This window comes from Myotis brandtii, unplaced genomic scaffold (genome assembly GCF_000412655.1).
Source record: "Myotis brandtii unplaced genomic scaffold, ASM41265v1 scaffold120, whole genome shotgun sequence".
NCBI lineage: Eukaryota > Metazoa > Chordata > Mammalia > Chiroptera > Vespertilionidae > Myotis > Myotis brandtii.
The window spans coordinates 3,273,868-3,290,694 of NW_005354174.1; the positions used below are offsets into that span (position 1 = coordinate 3,273,868).

Below are 16,827 nucleotides of genomic sequence, written 5' to 3' on the forward strand. Positions count from 1 at the left end.
GGGTGGATTGGGGTGTGATGGGGGGATCTTTGGACAGAGCTGAGCACAGGTCTGGGCGCGGCCGGGGTTTGAGGAGCAGCCCAAATCCCTCTCTCTGGACCTTTGAAGCCGGCGTTGGGCGGATTGGGGAGAACGCCGGTGAAAAAAGGAATTGTGGTGGCGAAGCTGCCGGGATGTTGTTGGAGGAGGGGGTCCGCCCACCCGGGTAACCAGCTCTATGAGGAGAAATCGCTTTAGGCTTTGCAAGTGCAAGCTTGGTTCCACCTCCTGCCCCTCCCATTGCAGACCTGGGCCCGAGACTGGGGACTCTGGAGATGAGCTCCCCACCCGCCTACCGGCCCCAGCACCCTTGCATTACTCCCCCACTCACACACCCCGCCCTGTCCCTTCCTGCCCCTTCCCTCCGCGAAGAGCTACAAATCCGAGGCAATAACTGTCCCCCGTGCCTCCGAGCCTTTGAGCAATATCGCAGTCTCCGGGGAGGAGACGGTGCACCCGGCGCAGGGTTCCAGGGTTCAGTTCCTCCGCGGCGCCGGAGCGCAGTCTTTGCACCCGCGGTCCCCGAGCTGCGCAGTTGCCCGCGCCGGCTCGCTCCTGCCCCGGGTCTGGCGATGCGATTCTGGCGCCCGGAGTTAAGGAAAGTCGCCAGACCGCAAGTCCAGCGATTGCCGGCTGAAGTTCGGGGCAGTTGGGGCAGCAGCCCTCGGGCGGTGTGCGTCGGAAAGGTATGGGGTCGACGGTCAGGCCCGCGGCTAGTGACAGCCACTTGCCATTGCCCGGCGTTTTCCAAAGTGCAGGGTGTGGGCACGTAAGCAGCAGACGGAGGGAGAGGCGGGTGGGCCTCCGCGCTGCGGCCGGGAAGCTCCTGGTGGCTCCTGCCTGAGGATCCGGGCTCCGCAGGGTCCCCGGTCTGAGCCAGCTTGACTGGGTTCAGTGCATTTAAAAGCGGTTACATTCACAAGAATTGAATGGGGGGAGGGGAGTGACTTCATTTCATTTCCATCAGTTATTAAACCATCTGGAGATCTCCAGTTGAGATCTTACGAGTTACTGGGGCTTCCATCCTCTTCCCCCTTCTCCCAAATATTTATAAGTTGTTTTTTTAAAATGACTGAGGGTTGCCCAGCCAGCGTGGCTCAGTGGCTGAGTGTCGACCCATGAACCAGGAGATCACAGTTCTAGTCCCGTCAGGGCATATGCTTGGGTTGCTGCTCCATTCCCAGCATGGGGCGATCAGGAGGCAGTTGATCAAGGATTCTCTCTCGTCATTGATGTTTCTATCTCTCTTTCTCTCTGAAATCAGTAAAAATATATTTAAAAAGTAAAGAAAATGACGTGACAACCACTTGCCATTGCCCGGCGTTTTCCAAAGTGGTCCCGAGTGCAGGGTGTGGGCACGTAAGCCGCAGACGGAGGGAGAGGCGGGTGGGCCTCCGCGCTGCGGCCGGGAAGCTCCTCATGGCTCCTGCCTGGGGCAGGGTCCCCGGTCTGAGCCAGCTTGACTGGGTTCAGTGCATTTAAAAGCGGTTACATTCACAAGAATTGAATGGGGGGAGGGGAGTGACTTCATTTCATTTCCATCAGTTATTAAACCATCTGGAGATCTCCAGTTGAGATCTTACGAGTTACTGGGGCTTCCATCCTCTTCCCCCTTCTCCCAAATATTTATAAGTTGTTTTTTTAAAATGACTGAGGGTTGCCCAGCCAGCGTGGCTCAGTGGCTGAGTGTCGACCCATGAACCAGGAGATCACAGTTCTAGTCCCGTCAGGGCATATGCTTGGGTTGCTGCTCCATTCCCAGCATGGGGCGATCAGGAGGCAGCTGATCAAGGATTCTCTCTCGTCATTGATGTTTCTATCTCTCTTTCTCTCTGAAATCAGTAAAAATATATTTAAAAAGTAAAGAAAATGACTGAGGGTTGGTTCGATGGAACCCATATCCCCTTCACCATCCGTTAACTGAGGACTGGGGGTGAACCCAGGACTATTTTCTGGGTGATCAAGAAGATAGGGAGCGGGAGGCAGGCAGAAAAGCATCCAGAGAGGTTGAAGAGAGGGCATTGAATGGCAATATTCTCCAAAAGGCTAGTGTCTCTAAATTCACAAATCAGACCAAATTTGATGTTTTAAATGGATTCAAAGGCTTGAACTGTAGGGGGTTTTTTGTTCCTTTTTAAGTTTACTTGCGAAATCGTAAATGTTCTTCCTTTGGCCTTTGTTAGAATCGTGCGCAAATCTCTACTTAGAATTATCACTTTTTTCTAAAAGAAAACATTTTTTTCTGTTGGTGCCTATGTGTTTTTCCTACTAGATGGTGAAGTGATGGTAATGAATTCAGTAAGTGCTCGATAAATACCGAATGAGTGAGAGGCAGTGAATGAATGGGCAGCTAATGCTGGTTGCATTTAAGTAATCACTTTTCTTTCTTTTATTTATGTACCATGTAGAACTTACTGGGTATTGTTCTGTCTGCTTTGCAAAAAAAAAAAAAAAAAAAAAAAAAAGTCCTCATAACAGCCCTTGGAAGTAGGAATTATTACTGAGGCACAGAGAGGCTATGTAATTTGGTCAAAGTGACACAGCCAGTGAGTGTTGGAGCCAGAATTCAAACCCAGGCACTGTGGCTCTAAGGTTTTGTTTTGTTAGCTTTTATCAGAAAAACATTATAAGCTACTTACATTTCACCTTCTGCCTGATGAGAGCGCAGGTAATTTCGTCAGCATGAAACTATGAATCTAGGGGCGTTAATCCAAAATCCAGCTCTGTCCCCACCAAGTCAAACAGTGTTGGGAAAGAATCCACTTGGGGGCCCTGAACTGGTTACAGAGAACTAGGGAAGAGTGTTGGGGCAAGAACAGGAGAGTGTGTGGGAAACATGTTGTGTGTGGGGGGGGGGGGGGGGGGTGATGCATGAGAGAAATGTGTGTGTGTGTGCATGAGTGGTTGTGAGTGTGAATGAGGGGAAAATGAGGTATGCTTGCATGTTTGTGGATGTGAAGGAGGAGACAGGTGAAATATTATCTCTATCCCCAGGGGAGGGGCTATGGAGCACCCCTGAGTCACCTACCCACCAGCCACAGCTCCTCTAAGGGAGACCCCAGTGTAGCTCAAAAACTGTGGGTTCTGGTGAGTGTGAAGGGTGAGTTATTAAAGGAGAGAGTTTTGAGGAGGGAGCTGGTTTTATTACTGTTGTCATTATAAAAGCAATCTAACTGTATTATATAAAGTTTGGAAACCAGAGGATAAAATTATCGCAACCTACCCCTCCTAACACAGCTGTTACCATTTACAAATAATCCCTGCGTCGACCTATGAACCAGGTCACAGTTCGATTCTGGTCAGGGCACATGCCTGGGTTGCCAGGCTCGATCCCCAGTAGGGAGCTTGCAGGAGGCAGCTGATTGATGCTTCTCTCTCATTGATATTTGCACCTCTCTGTCCCTTTCCCTATCTCTAAAAAAAAAATCAATTTTTAAAAACCTATTTTTAAAAAAATCCCTGCAGGCCCCTTTTCAAGTGCAGGTTTGGCCATCGGACACGCCCTCTCACTTACTGTGTCACAGCCTGAGTCTGTCCCATGTTATTCCTGAGCTTCCAGAGGGAGATTGTCAGCATCTGCGTATTCCCTGTGAATGAATGTTCTTTGCATCCCTATATCGGTGCACATTTGGGCCATTTCCAAATTGTTGCTTTGACAAACCGGGTTTTTGAGAGGAGCATTGGCAGGAGGGATACCAAGGGAAAATAAGTGAACTCATTGTGGGGTCATGGGCTCCATGGGGTGTGAGGACAACTGGCCTAGCTACCACCAGAAGTAAAGTAGGAGAGGGGGCTGACAGCCAGGCCACGCCGTTCCCATTTGATATGGCCAGCCCTGGAAGGGCATGACTCGGGCCGGTCCAGTTCTCAAGAGGGCATAGATTTATGGAAAAGCAAGACACTGACCCAGGACAGTGAGGGCGAGCTCAGGTGGAAAACCCATGCTGCACTCTCTCTAATGTTTGGCTCCTTGGAGAGCATCAGCAGCCAGCAGGGTTCAGCTGCACAGGAGTCTGGATGAGTGAGACCATTTTGGAGCTAAGGCCAAGTGGCGATTTTAGCTCCAGTGTTATATTCAAAATGCATTTGTTAGTGACAAATGACTCCTGTATACTTAGATTCTCGGGGGCTCCTATCAGCAGAGTCCCTTGGAAGGAACACCATCAGGTCCTTTTTATTTTTATTTTTTAAAAAATATTTTTATTGATTTCAGAGAGGAAGGAAGAGGGAGAGAGAGATAGAAACATCAATGATGAGAGAGAATCACTGATCAGCTATCTCCCGCACGCCCCCCACTGGGGATCGAGCCCGCAACCCAGGCATGTGCCCTTGACTGGAATCGAACCGGGACCCTTCAGTCCACAGGCCAACACTCCATCCACTGAGCCAAACCAGCCAGGGCCACCAAGTCCTTTTTAAATGCTGGTCTTTGGACTTGTTCTCTCGGCCAGCCACCACTCACTCCATTCAATGTGACAGTCAGCATCTCCTTATACAAATGAAAACATCAGGTGAAGCAGATCTAGGCTCGAATTCTGACTCTACTATGAAGCTCTGGGCAAATTAGGTTATCACTCTAAACCTCGGTTTCTTCATCTGCAAAAAGGGGGGAAATAGAACCTACTTTATGGAATAATCAGAATAACTTCACGAAATATCAGGTGTGAAATTAAGCACAATCGCACAGTGTCTGGCACATAGTAGCTGCTTAATAAATATTAGCTAGTCACGTAATCAATCTTACTAAATTTTATCAAAATTTACCAAATTTTAAAAAACCATCACAAGGAGGAGTTGTGAGCGGATAGTGGAAGAAGGAGTGGGTGGTAGTGTAGAATCTCCTGCCCCAGGTCCTTTGGACAGTCCCTGGGGAGAAAGGATGGGGCCACCTGCTGTCAGCTGAGCTCAAAGGTCAAAGGACAGATGTACCTGCAATTGGCCCTCTGAACATCTCTGATATGTGAGAACATTTGACAATAAAAAGAGAGACATGTAAGGAGGATAATACAAGATGATTAACTCACTGGTGCAAATAATTATTTTGAAAACAACTAGCTCGTCTTGTAGTCGTGGCCGAGTGGTTAAGGTGATGGACTTGAAAACAACTAGCTGGATTCTATTAAGCAACAGATTGTTTTCTTCTTTTTATTGAATTTATCGGGGTGACGTTGGTTAATAAGAGTATACAGGCTTCAAGGATACAATTCTATAATACATCATCTGTATACGTATTGTGTGTTCACCACCCCAAGTCAAGTCTCCTTCCATCACCATTTATCCCCCTTGACCCTCTCCTACCTCCCCTACCCCCTTTCCCTCTGGTAATCACCATACTGTTGTCTGTCTACATAAGCAACAGGTTATTAACCATTTCATTTCAGAGTAAGTGGTGTCTGCTTCAACAAAACTGAGAGGCTGGAAAGCAGAAGGGAGGAAGGAGGGAAGAAGGTTGGGGGATATGGACATGCACTGGGTTTTCTGTGAAGTGGGCATGTTGAGGGGCAGTTCTAGGAGGTGGTTCCTTGTACACAGAACATCCAACTCAAATGCTTTAGCCAAACGCTTTTTTTGACATCTGTCACCCAGCAGCCATGAAACCATTTCTGGGATCTTTGTGGCTACTCTTTCCGCCCTAGAAACACAGGCAATTTCAGGATCCCACCCCTTGCTCCGCTGGGCCTCAGAGAGTAGCCCCAGGGAGGTGTTTAAAGGTGAGAATTGTGGCACCTGCCCCCCTCCACCTGTCAATCATTCCCAACCTCCTGCCAATCTGGCTATGAGCCAGGGCGCCTAGGTCAGAGCCCAGGACAGAAACTGGCCGGACTGGTCCATCTGCTTCCCAGGCTGCGGAATTAGGAGGTGGGGGTTGTTCTAGGCTGGCTGACAGCCGGACTACAATCTGGAAGCCACCCATGGCGAGGCACAACGGGACACAGTTGAACCTTTAAGTCAGGGGTCCTCAAACTTTTTAAACAGGGGGCCAGTTCACTGTCCCTCAGCCAGTTGGAGGGCCGGACTAAAGTTTAAAAAAAAAAACTATGAACAAATTCCTATGCACACTGCACATATCTTATTTTGAAGTAAAAAAACAAAACGGGAACAAATACAATATTTGTATTTGCATGTGGCCCGAGGGCCGTAGTTTGAGGACCCCTGCTTTAAGTGCTGGGAGGTCGAGACCTTTGGGAGGGTTGGGACAAGGTATTGTTCAGTATTCCTGGCAGGTACATGGAAGGCAGCCTGCCTAGGGTGACAGGCTAGAGTGAGAGATGGATGCATGGACTCCCCCCCCCACCCCATTTACAGCAGGGATTATCCCCCTTCCTCCGCCCCTTGATCGTGTTTCCCTAGCCTCCTTGGCAGGAATGGTTTCCAGGAGTACCAGCTATTTCTAGAGGAACAGCAGCCCCGCCAAGGTGGGGACAGAGTTAAGTGGGGAGAAGGAGGGAGGCTTGGGGATGAAGGGCTGGGTTGTGCAGGCTGAGATGGAAATGGGGCTCAGGAGGGGTTTGGCTACCCTGGAGAAGGACTGAAGAAAAGCCCTGGGCTGTATAAGGCCCAGCCGTCACAGGTCCAGGCCCCCTGCGCTGGGTGCCCAGCTGAGTGCCCGTGGGCCTGCTCAGGGTGGACGATGTTATTATATGAGGTGTGGGCATCATGCAGAGAGACAGACAGTGACAGGCAGACACAGAGAAACCAAAGGTGGTGCCAAGATGGAAACCACTGGCTAAAGTTAGAGAGAGAGAAGTATAAAGAGGAGGGCGAGAGGGAGAGGGAGAGGGAGAGGGAGAGGGAGAGGGAGAGAGAGATGGGGTGAGGGGCAGAGAAGTGATGGCAAGAAAAAGACCTGTGCATCTTTTTGTTCATTCTTGCTTTGAACTCTCTTCCTAACACGGAGAGAACATGTGTCCCTGGTTTTGAAGCCAGAGATAGCATTCCCTGGAACTGCCTCCCCCTCTACATTTCTTAGAAGATTCACCTCCCCAACCCTAACCTGCTGCCTGGAGCCTTCCTGGGCTACCAGAGAGCCCCAGAAAATCAGTGGGCCTGTTACCATGGAGACGTTTACTAACCAGACCCCACATGGACCCCTGGTGTGGGGGCTGCTGGTGCACGTCTGTGGGAAGGAGCTCCCCCCTGAGCCCACACTCTCCCACCATCCCCAGGGCAGAACACCCCCCACAGAGTTCAGAAGGAACAGAAAATAAAGGTGGAGGAGAGGCCTGTGTGACCAGTGGGACCTGCTGCTTTCACTGGGGAGGTCCCTCCCCCCACTCCTCCCTTCAACACTGAACCTAACCATCACTCTCAAGACCCTCCTCCTCCAAGGGGCTTTCCCTGATGAGCCAGCCATCGATCTCTCTCCTTCAGCTAAAGTACGGCTCCTCAACCCAGCTGTGGGGAAGGATCACGTGGAATCTTCCAACCTGCAGCAGATGGACAGATGGACAGGTGGGCCTACTGTGCGTGATGACTGTGCAGCCTGCCCCACAGGACTCACCTGGAGAGTTGGACGACATCTGAATTGTTCTAGACCAAGCATGTCAAACTCAAAGGCTAACTCAGGCCAAATAGATGAGGCATGCGGCCCGCAGGCCATGAGTTTGACATGCTTGGTCTAGACCCCGTTCAATGAGATGAGTCTATTAACAACATGTATGGACAAACTCCTATCAAAGTTTTCAAACACTCGCTTACTCAGTACCAGTTGCAGCCTGCACCAGTCCTGACCACTCTCTGAGCAGCATTGGTCTAAAGCCCTCCCTTGGGGCCAGAATTCAATGCCGGGGATCCCTGATTCACTTTTCCTGAGGTCTGGCCACAGGCCATGCTCTGCACCTCCTGCTGTGAGGACTGGAGGATGGAGAGGTTCTTTCTGGCAGCCTGGGCTGGGCTGGGCTGACTGACTGAAGCAGGAAGAACAACGGGATGGGGTGGGGGTACAGGGGTCAGAATAGCCAGGGGGGCAGCAACCTTTGGTTTACTCAGAGCCCTTCCCCCTCCTCATTCTCACTCATCAAGCTGCACCTTGTCACAGAGGTGGGGGAAGACTCATGACACTCAGTGGTCCGAAGGCTCTGGTGAGTCAGGGTGGGCTCAGCCCAAAGCTCACAGGGCTCAGCCCCATATTGGTTCTAGCCCTTGTCCTCCCCAGAGATAAGGGACCCCCATCTGCTTCAGGGCTCCCGGACCAGCTCTGCCCCCGGCCTCTGAGGAGCTGGCCCTGGCGACAGGCAGCATTGCATGCCCTCACCCCTGGGGGAGCTCAGTGAGGGGAAGGACTGCCCAACTGGCCAGGAGAAGTCATTCCCACCAGAACTCATCCTCACACTGAGGCCAGGAGGTGGGCACATGGTTGGTTCAAGGCCAAGGGCTTTGCCAGACAGAGTTCGATCCAGGGCCCCTTCCTGTCTTGAAGGCCCCTTTCTCTTGTTCTCCCATTCTTTCCAGAGTTCCCCTCCTCTCCCCACCTTCCTTCCTCCTTTTCAACCCCCATGATGGACAGGTGGTGGGTGTTTTCAGAGCTGGGAGGAAGCTGCAAAACCCTCCAGCCCAGGGTTTCCCAGTCTCAGCACTGTTGACACGTGGGGCTGGGTGGTTCTTTGCTGTGTGGCTGTGCTGTCATTCTAGGGTGTCGAGCAGCATCCGGGCCTCTATCCACGAGATGCCAGTAGCACCATCCCAGGCATGGCAACCAAAAATACCTCCAGACATTGCCACATGTCCCCTGGGGACAAAACTGCCCCTGTTAACAACCACTGGGTTGGTTGTTACCCTCCACCTGGTGACACTTTAGAATCACCTGGAGAGCATTAAACACTACAGTCCGAGTTTCCTCTCAGACCTGCGGGGCCAGAATCTCTAGAGTTGAGCCTGAGACAGAATTTTCTATCTCCCGGACGCCAAGTGCTCTCTGGAAACTTCTGATTTCATCTAATTCACAGGCAAAGAAACAGACAGGGCCATTGCCTATCTTACGGACAATTACGTGGTTATTGCTAATCTCTGCCCTAAATCTCACTGCTCAGTGGGGTTTGGTGGCCTGGCAGTCCCCTTTACGCCAACCCCCATGGCCTTGGAAGGCGGTTGCTTCTCCAGAAAAAGCAGCCTCCAAACTCCTATTTTCGAATAGAATCTAATTTGCAATGGCCCTGTCTGTTTCTTTGCCTGTGAATTAGATGAAATCAGAAGTTTCCAGATGATCTCACTCTGCCTTCCCAGCCTGCTCCGCATCCCCTTCCACAGGCAGCTTCTCAAAGGACACCCCGTTCGGCCCACAGTGAAATCCCCTCACTTTACACGTGTCAGAGAGTGGGCCGAGGTGAGAGCGCAGCTGATAGTGGCACCTGCGTGGCTGGTGTCTCCACGCGCTGTCCCCCGCACACACCTCGGCTGTCTCCCAGAGTAGCAGGTGCCCCCCCTCAGGGGTGGTTCCCCAGTTTCTGGGAGCCACACTCAGCCCCTGCTGAGCAGCCCCCGGGGGCAGAGGACAGATCAGAGCCCCAGCCAGGCTCCACTCCCACCAGAACCAAACTCAACCCTTCCTGTGTCCCCGCTGACAGGGCCCTGCTGCTGCCTCCCACCCCCCAACCCTCCCATTCCCACTGCCAGCTCTTGGGGAGCCAGGCTGCAGCCCAGAGCCAAAGGTCAAGAGGGAAAAGAAAGCTACACCTTCTCTTTTGGAGGATCCATGCTGGAGCTCAATCCCAGGGCTGGAACATCTGGACGATGGGAAGATACTACGGGCTCCAACTCCTTGGGGCTAAGGATTAAATGAGAAAAATCATGGGGCCTGGCACTGTGGCAAGTCTTCAGTAAAAGCTGGGATTTAGAGGAAGGAAGGGAGGGAGAGAGAGGGGGAAAGAAGAGAAGAGAAAGGGGCAAGATGGAGAGGTGTAGAGATTAAGACCAGGAGAGAGGAAGGTAGGTAGGAAAGGGTCAAGGAGGCCAAGAAGGCACAGACTATGAGAAAATATCGAGAGAATCCTAACTGGAGGGGGAGGAAATGAGTGGGTGAGGGGCAGAAAAGGAGGCTAGATGGGGGTGGGAGGGAGGTCAGCAGTGCCCCAGGGCGCTGCCCACCACCCCTCCCTGTGCCAGCAAATCTGCATCACTGACTGTCATGCACGGGCCATTCTTGCTGGTGGCTGCTGGGAACAGAGTGGTGATGGAAAATGGGTGTCCTGGGTGGGCAGGGGACCCGTCATGGAGCGCTTGTGGGGAGAAGGCCAAGTCAGGAGGAAAGCAGCTTGTACAGAGCAGTAATCACTACCATTCGTTCTCTGCTTACTCTGTGCTGGCCCCATGCTGTTTTAACTGCACCATATTGTTGAATCTCCCCAAGAGCTTTAAGGTATAAGTACTTCAGGCCTATTAGCCGCATTTACAGATGGGAAAATTGAGACTCTGAGATGTTCAATGATTTGCCCAAGATCACACAGGGAGGAAGAGGCGGATAAAAGATTCCAGTGTGGGTCTCTCTGACCCCAAAGTCAGAAGTCTGAATTTCTACCCCCGTCAATCCTGGAGCCAGAACGTAGTCAGACCTGGGAAGGAGCGTAGGGAACACACTGCCCTCCTCGTTTTACAGACCAGGAAACAGGTGGGAGGGGCAGGGGAGTGACTTGTCCATGGTCACAGAGCAAGTTTGTCAGAGTCAGAACAGCATCTCAGCCCGGCACTTCGCACCCCCAAACACTTTTCTCCTTCAGCACACCCTTCTGGAGTCCAGGGTGGGGATCCATGCGGGAAATGGAGACCAAGAGCAAGAGAGAGCTCCTGGTGGCCGGGAAGGAGATGCAGGAGTAGGAAATTCACCCACCAAACGTCCTGGTGGGAATCATGAGGGGACCCCTTGGTCAAAGGGGGCAGAAAGTGAAAGCCAATCTGCTCATTACTGTGTCAGCCATTCATTTATTCATTCAACAAACACGCATCGGGACCTACTCTATGCCAGGCTCCACCAAGGACAAAGCCAAACCCAGACCCTGCCTTCAGGGAGCTTATGACCCAAGGGTAGAGTATATCTGGGACCCTGGGATGGGGTGTGTATATTCCAGAGCAGAGGTTCCCCAGGTCCTCTGCTCCTCAGGGGGTGAAGCAGGCAGCCTGCTGCTTTCAGCTCTGCTGGGGAGCCTCGTTAGGGGAGCAGAGGAGTGAAGTAGCAGGGGGCGGGGCGGGGCACACCCTGAGCCCAGGAAGAAGGCCTGGAGGCGGGGAACACCACGCATGTTCCCCTCCCTGAACTGTAGGCAGGAGATTTTCATTCCCATTTTTCCTCTCCGCACAACAGTAATTTAAGTCAATTAAATGTAATAATAAATTATTTCTCGTCTGCCTAGAATAGTCTTTCACTGCTCACCCACTTTGGGGGAAGTGCAGGCTCTTTGCCTTGAGATGGGGCAGGTTGTGGCTGTCATGGGAAGAGGCTGTGCGGGGGAGGGAGGGGTGGCTGGCCGGGGCAGGATGGGTAGGAAGAGGGTGTTCAGAAGTCCTGGGCAGTCAAGAGCGCTGAGAAAAGGCATCGCTGTCCTTTGTCCCCAGTCTAGTTTTACCCTGGCTGGTGAAAAGGCACCCCCCTCAGGGCCCAGCTCCGTTGGTGCACAGCCTGTAATTCTAACCCCCACTGACACCTCGGCTGGCACCTCTGTGCAGAGCAGAAACTGCACAACCCCCTGTGGGACCTGCCCTTCCCGAATCGTCATTCTGTAACTACAGGTGTATCTCCTGTAGGCACAGACAGGTTTCAGAGAATTGACTGCTCATGTTTTATTTCTGCAACCTGGTTTTTAAATGTAACAGGGGGGCCAGCTTTTTGATGAAATCTTGATTTATGACCTTTCCTCTTTTCATATTTAGATTTTCTTCTCTTGGCTTTGCTTGAAACAGGCTATACCTTACAAAGCACATATCTGATAAGGGGTTAATGTCCAAAATATGTAAGGAACTCATACAACTCAATACCATATAATCCAGCAATCTCACTTCCGGGTATGTATTCAAAGGAAACAAAATCACCATCTTGAACTGGTATCCTGACCCCCATACTTATTGCAGCATTATTCACAATAGCCAAGACATGGCAACAACCGGTGTCCATTGATGGATAGATGGATAAAGAAAATGTGGTATATATACACTGGCATATTATTTAGCCACAAAAAAGAATGAAATCTTGCAACCATATGGATGGAGCTTGAGGGCAGTATGCTAAGTGAAATAAGTCAGACAGGGAAAGACAAATGCTATATGACCCCTTATATATGGAATTTGTAAAAAATGGAACTCATAGAAACAGAGAAATCGCTGGTTGCTGGGGTCGGGAGGGAAGGCAGGCGGGAATGGGTGAAGGTGAAAAAATACAAACTTCCAGTATTAAGCTGAATAGTTTGGGGGATGTAATGTGCAACGTGGTGACCATAGTTAACGATATTGTGTTGCATATTTGAAAGTTGCTATGAAACTGAATATTTCAACTCCTTGAATGTAGAATCAGCCCAGCAAGAGTCTTAGTGAGATCGCTAAATGGAATGGTTTAAAAAAACAAAACTACTTTCCTTTTAAGCTGAAAAAAAAGCCCTTCCCACTGGAAAGCTTACAGAGAAGGCAGAACAGCCTGACTGAATGGGGGGTGGGAGGGCTGGTCCGGCCTGCACCCCTCCCTTACCTGTGGGAAGCCTGCTGTGCTCCCAACCTCTGTAACTGAGGAAGATTCTGGGGCCCACAGCCACCAAGTTGTGGTAACGACCACATGGACACTTGTAGGGGACTTTAAGCTTCAGAAACATCTTACTCCTGCTTTCCCCCAGGTGGCCCACATCCCTGTGATGGAGTAAGAAAGCCTCCTTGCCCAGAGGGGCCAGTTAACTCCCCTGAAGTCACACAGTCCACAGCAGGTCTGGACTCAGAGCTCAGCAGAAGGGGAAGGAATTTTGCTGGGAGGTCACTCTCAAACCATGCAGCTGCTGCTCTGTCAGAGGTCTTCCTGGGGCCTGGTGGACGGGGGCTTGGGGGGCTCTCCCAAGCTGAGCAGCAGAAGTTGTGAAGGTGAGGGAAGGCAGGACCCCTTCTCCTGGCTCCTCATGAACGTTTAGGAGGCAGCTCCCCCTGCCTCCAGCTCCCTCTTTTCCCTTTAGAGCCCTCCCTGAAAGGTTAATTACCAAATCATCCCATCAAGGGAAATTGCACTTTGTGCCTTTAAAGACCAAACTGAGCTTCAGCAATGTGGTTATTTATGGTCTCTAATAAGCATTTTCTGGGTGTGATTAACCTTTACGCCAAAGTCACACTGGGATTTGGGATGGCAGCTTCAATTCCAGCCCTGCTCTGCGCTGGCCTGGGGGTGGGGGCAAGGGCAGCAGCTGGAGCAGGCAGCTGACACACTGTGCCCCTTCCACCCCACCCTCTATGCCCAGTCCTGCACCCTCCTCTACCCATCCCTTCTCCCATGCCCTGTCCTGACCTGAGCCATCCCCTCCTCCATCTTTCATCCACTTAAAAAAACAGACACGGATTGCCTGCTTACTGTGTCCTAGTCCTCACTCAACAGCTGAAAACAGTTCAGTGACCTGGAGCACCTCAGCTGTGAAACCCGTATGAAACGGGAAGCATGAGACCTACCCATCTGCTTTCTGCAGCGCAGTGCCCCTTGGTACAGGTGAGTGAGCCTAGCACTCCGCCAGCCTCAGATCCTTGGTGCCATTTTTGGAAAATGGTAAACCTTACAAAGTCCTGAAGGCTTGGTTTGTCAAAAATTGTTCTAAGCCCGGCTGGTGTGGCTCAGTGGTTGAGCATCCACCTATGAACTACTAGGAGGTCACGATTCAATTCCTGATCAGGGCACATGCCCAGGTTGCGGGCTCGATCCTCAGTAGGGGGCATGCAGGAGGCAGCTGATGGATGATTCTCTCTCATCATTGATGTTTCTGTATCTATCTCCCTCTCCCTTCCTCTCTGAAGTCAATAAAAATATATTTTAACAATTGTTCTGAAAGGAGAAAAAATGGTGAGGGCTGATGTTGGGGGCGGGGAGGGAAGCAGATGGAGGCATCCGAGAGAGTGGCAGTTCCCAGGTCAAACCACTTTGGGGTCGCCGTCAGAGAGGATGACAGGTACGGTTGGTGAGGCCCGGGCCTCCGATGTGACCCCATTTGCCATATGCTCCGGGGATTTGGGGGTTGTTAGGCCTCCTTGAGAAGTGGCAGATGCTATGCACTCTCCCCTGGAAAATGGTTGTCATTACACACTACTTGTGCATTTACTTACAGGGTTTCGTGCCCCTACCCTTGTGTGCTTGAGGACCCTCCATTAAGGAACTCTCAGCTTCAGAAAGAAATAAACAGCATCCTTGAAACTCTGGGGCCTGTTCCTACAATGCGGCAATTGCCTGTTGATGGAGATAGAAAACTGCAGTGAATGTTGAAAAGGAGAGCAATGGATGGTGGGAGGAAATACACAGGAAATACTCCCGATTTTTCATGGAAGTGTGATTCGGGAATCAACCAGAAGCCTCTTCAAACCCTTCCGCGGAGCTTGACGTGGCACAGACACACGTTCTGTGCAGAGCTGACCTTTCCTGAGCGGAAAGGTTGGTTCGGGAATATTAAGAAGCCCTTTTCTTTGCATAATGCAAAGCCAGCCCTCTCATGGTAGAAAATGACTCTGCGAACCATCATACCCAAGAAGGAGATGTAAGGGTCAGGGTTGTAGGCAGCCAGCCAAGGACAGGCTAGCCCTTTGTCCTGGGGCATTTGGTTTGGTTTCATGATGAATCCGGATTGCTCTTTTCCTCAATGAACCCGAGACATTAAGACTCGAGGCTAAGACGTATGGCTGGTGTATTTTCCATCTAATTAGAACCCTGGGGCGTGAGTGCTTTGTCTCGAGGCTGTTTCATGCATCTGGGGCTAGTCCAGGGTCCCCATCTGCTGGTGTCATGAGCACCAGGGTCCAGCGCATGTACAGAAGGGACGGGGTGACTGAGTCGCTCCACTTTGGAGGGTTAGGGAAGGTGCTGCCAAGCGGAGGGGCTGTGGGACTGGCTTTTGAGGCCACCAGGGCTCACCAGGCGAAGGGTGGGCCAGGCTGAGGAGGGGCGAAGGCCTGCAAGAGCACAGGTGTGCAGACACCCGCAGGATCCATGCACTGATTGATAAGCAATTCCATGGGAATGAAATGCGGTATTTTAAGGGGATCTGAAGACTGAAGCACAAAGCGCAACTTCAGGGTCAGAAGGATAATGGTGGAATGTCAGGCAGCATGACTGATAATCTGGAACAGGGTGTTTCCGTTTCTTTAATTTGCCTGTGGCTGAGCTGCCTCCTGGAGCCCCACTTCCATTCTCTGTGTGCGTGTGAGCATGTTGGGAGGGAGGGGGCAGGGAGTCCTAGCCTCCTTCTAGAAGGAGCCCCTGGCCCCCTGAGCGACTGAGCAGCTCCTCTCCGGGGACAGAGCAGAGCTGGGTCCCTGCTGACTGTGCTGAGCTGAGCAGTGCAGGTTTGTCCCCGAGGACTGCTCTCTGCTCTGCCAGCAGAAGCCACTGGCTGGCCTGGTGGCTTCCTCTTCTCTCCGATTCTGCGTTTTCACTTGGAAAATGAGAGTAAAGATATTTCACCATCTCTCCGGCGACTGCGAAGTTTAATTACTGATTAATAAAGTGTTGGAAGTTCCTTGGGGCCAGAGAGTTGAATGGGTTCGTTCTAATATCTCCCGACTCCCCAGCGTGAATTAGCTAAACCAGCACTGTTCGCTGAGCAGCCGGGGTCTGGGCACCAGATGGGGGTGCAGGGCTGTGGGGGGTGCTTGGGAGCTTGGCTCAGTAGGAGCACAGAGACCCCTTTGATGTGAAAAAGGAGTGTGCCTGTGAGTGAATAGTCAACAAGCCCACTAAGGACTCAGGCAGGGCACTGAGGGGACAACGTATGTGAATTATCAGGGTCAAAGAGGGGGGGGTGTGGCTTCCTGAAGGAGGTGGTGGCAGGACAGACTCTGACCGGGAGTGGGGAGCACTCGAGTCCACCTTGGAATGTAGGGTAGGAGAGAGGGGAGCACAGCCTGCCTTTGTCATTGGACGGGTGTGGGAAGGAGCAGCTACCCAGAAGTGGGTGGCCCTGGGAGGGGCAGAGGGGGACAGGGCCGGAGAGGACATTTGAGACAGGTGAGCATGGAGAGTTCGCCTCTGGAAAAGGGCAAGTCGGTTTGCCTCTGGACTGGGGGAAGGTCCTGAGGTCCAGAGGGGTGAGTGGGGAGGGGTGCAGGGGAAGGGAGGAGGTACTAGTACAGCCTTGGGGAGGGTGGGAGGGGGATGCTGGAGTCTAGCTTGGGCAGAAGGCACGGGAGCAGGGCAGGACCAGGATTAGGGTGAGGCCAATGAAGCATTCTCCTCAAGTGCAAAATGTAAGGTGCCCCAGATCTCAGTAATCAGATAAATACTATTTTAATATTATTACTGATCTTTCCTTTTACCTCAGGTGCCAATATAGCCCCGCACTGTTACTGATCTTGTCTTTAAAAAAAAAAAAAAGGTTTTGAATATTTTGTTCATCATGGATTTTTTTTGCATTAATTTAGAGTTCTTTTAATATTGCATTAAAATATTATTTATCTTGAGTACTGAATTTTCTGGTGCTCCCTTAAAATTTGTACCCGAGGCGATGCTTCGCTCTCCTCACCCTGTTCCCGGCCTGTGAGTGAGGGCTGTGCATCCACCCCCCTGCCCCTCCTCTAAACTAGCCATTTGCTCAGTGGGACTCAGACAAGCCCCTCCGTCTCCCCACCTCATTTTCCCGC

At 51.5% G+C, this 16,827-nt stretch overlaps 1 protein-coding gene across 3 annotated transcripts in view; it reads left to right on the forward strand.

Annotated features, from left to right (window-relative positions):
* The first annotated feature begins 289 nt into the window (after positions 1-289).
* Positions 290-16,827, forward strand: part of CRHR1 (corticotropin releasing hormone receptor 1) — a 41,334-nt gene continuing 24,796 nt past the window's right edge. The window contains exons 1-2 of one of the 3 annotated variants that reach the window (XM_014531916.1): positions 13,650-13,696; positions 14,307-14,626. Coding sequence is in view for 2 of the 3 variants with exons in the window: in XM_014531907.1 (XP_014387393.1) it covers positions 315-725 (411 nt within the window). In the remaining variant the exon portion in view is untranslated. Of the gene's footprint in view, positions 726-13,318; positions 13,697-14,306; positions 14,627-16,827 lie in introns of those variants that run through there. The other 2 variants (XM_014531907.1, XM_014531910.1) reach the window with 2 other exon arrangements.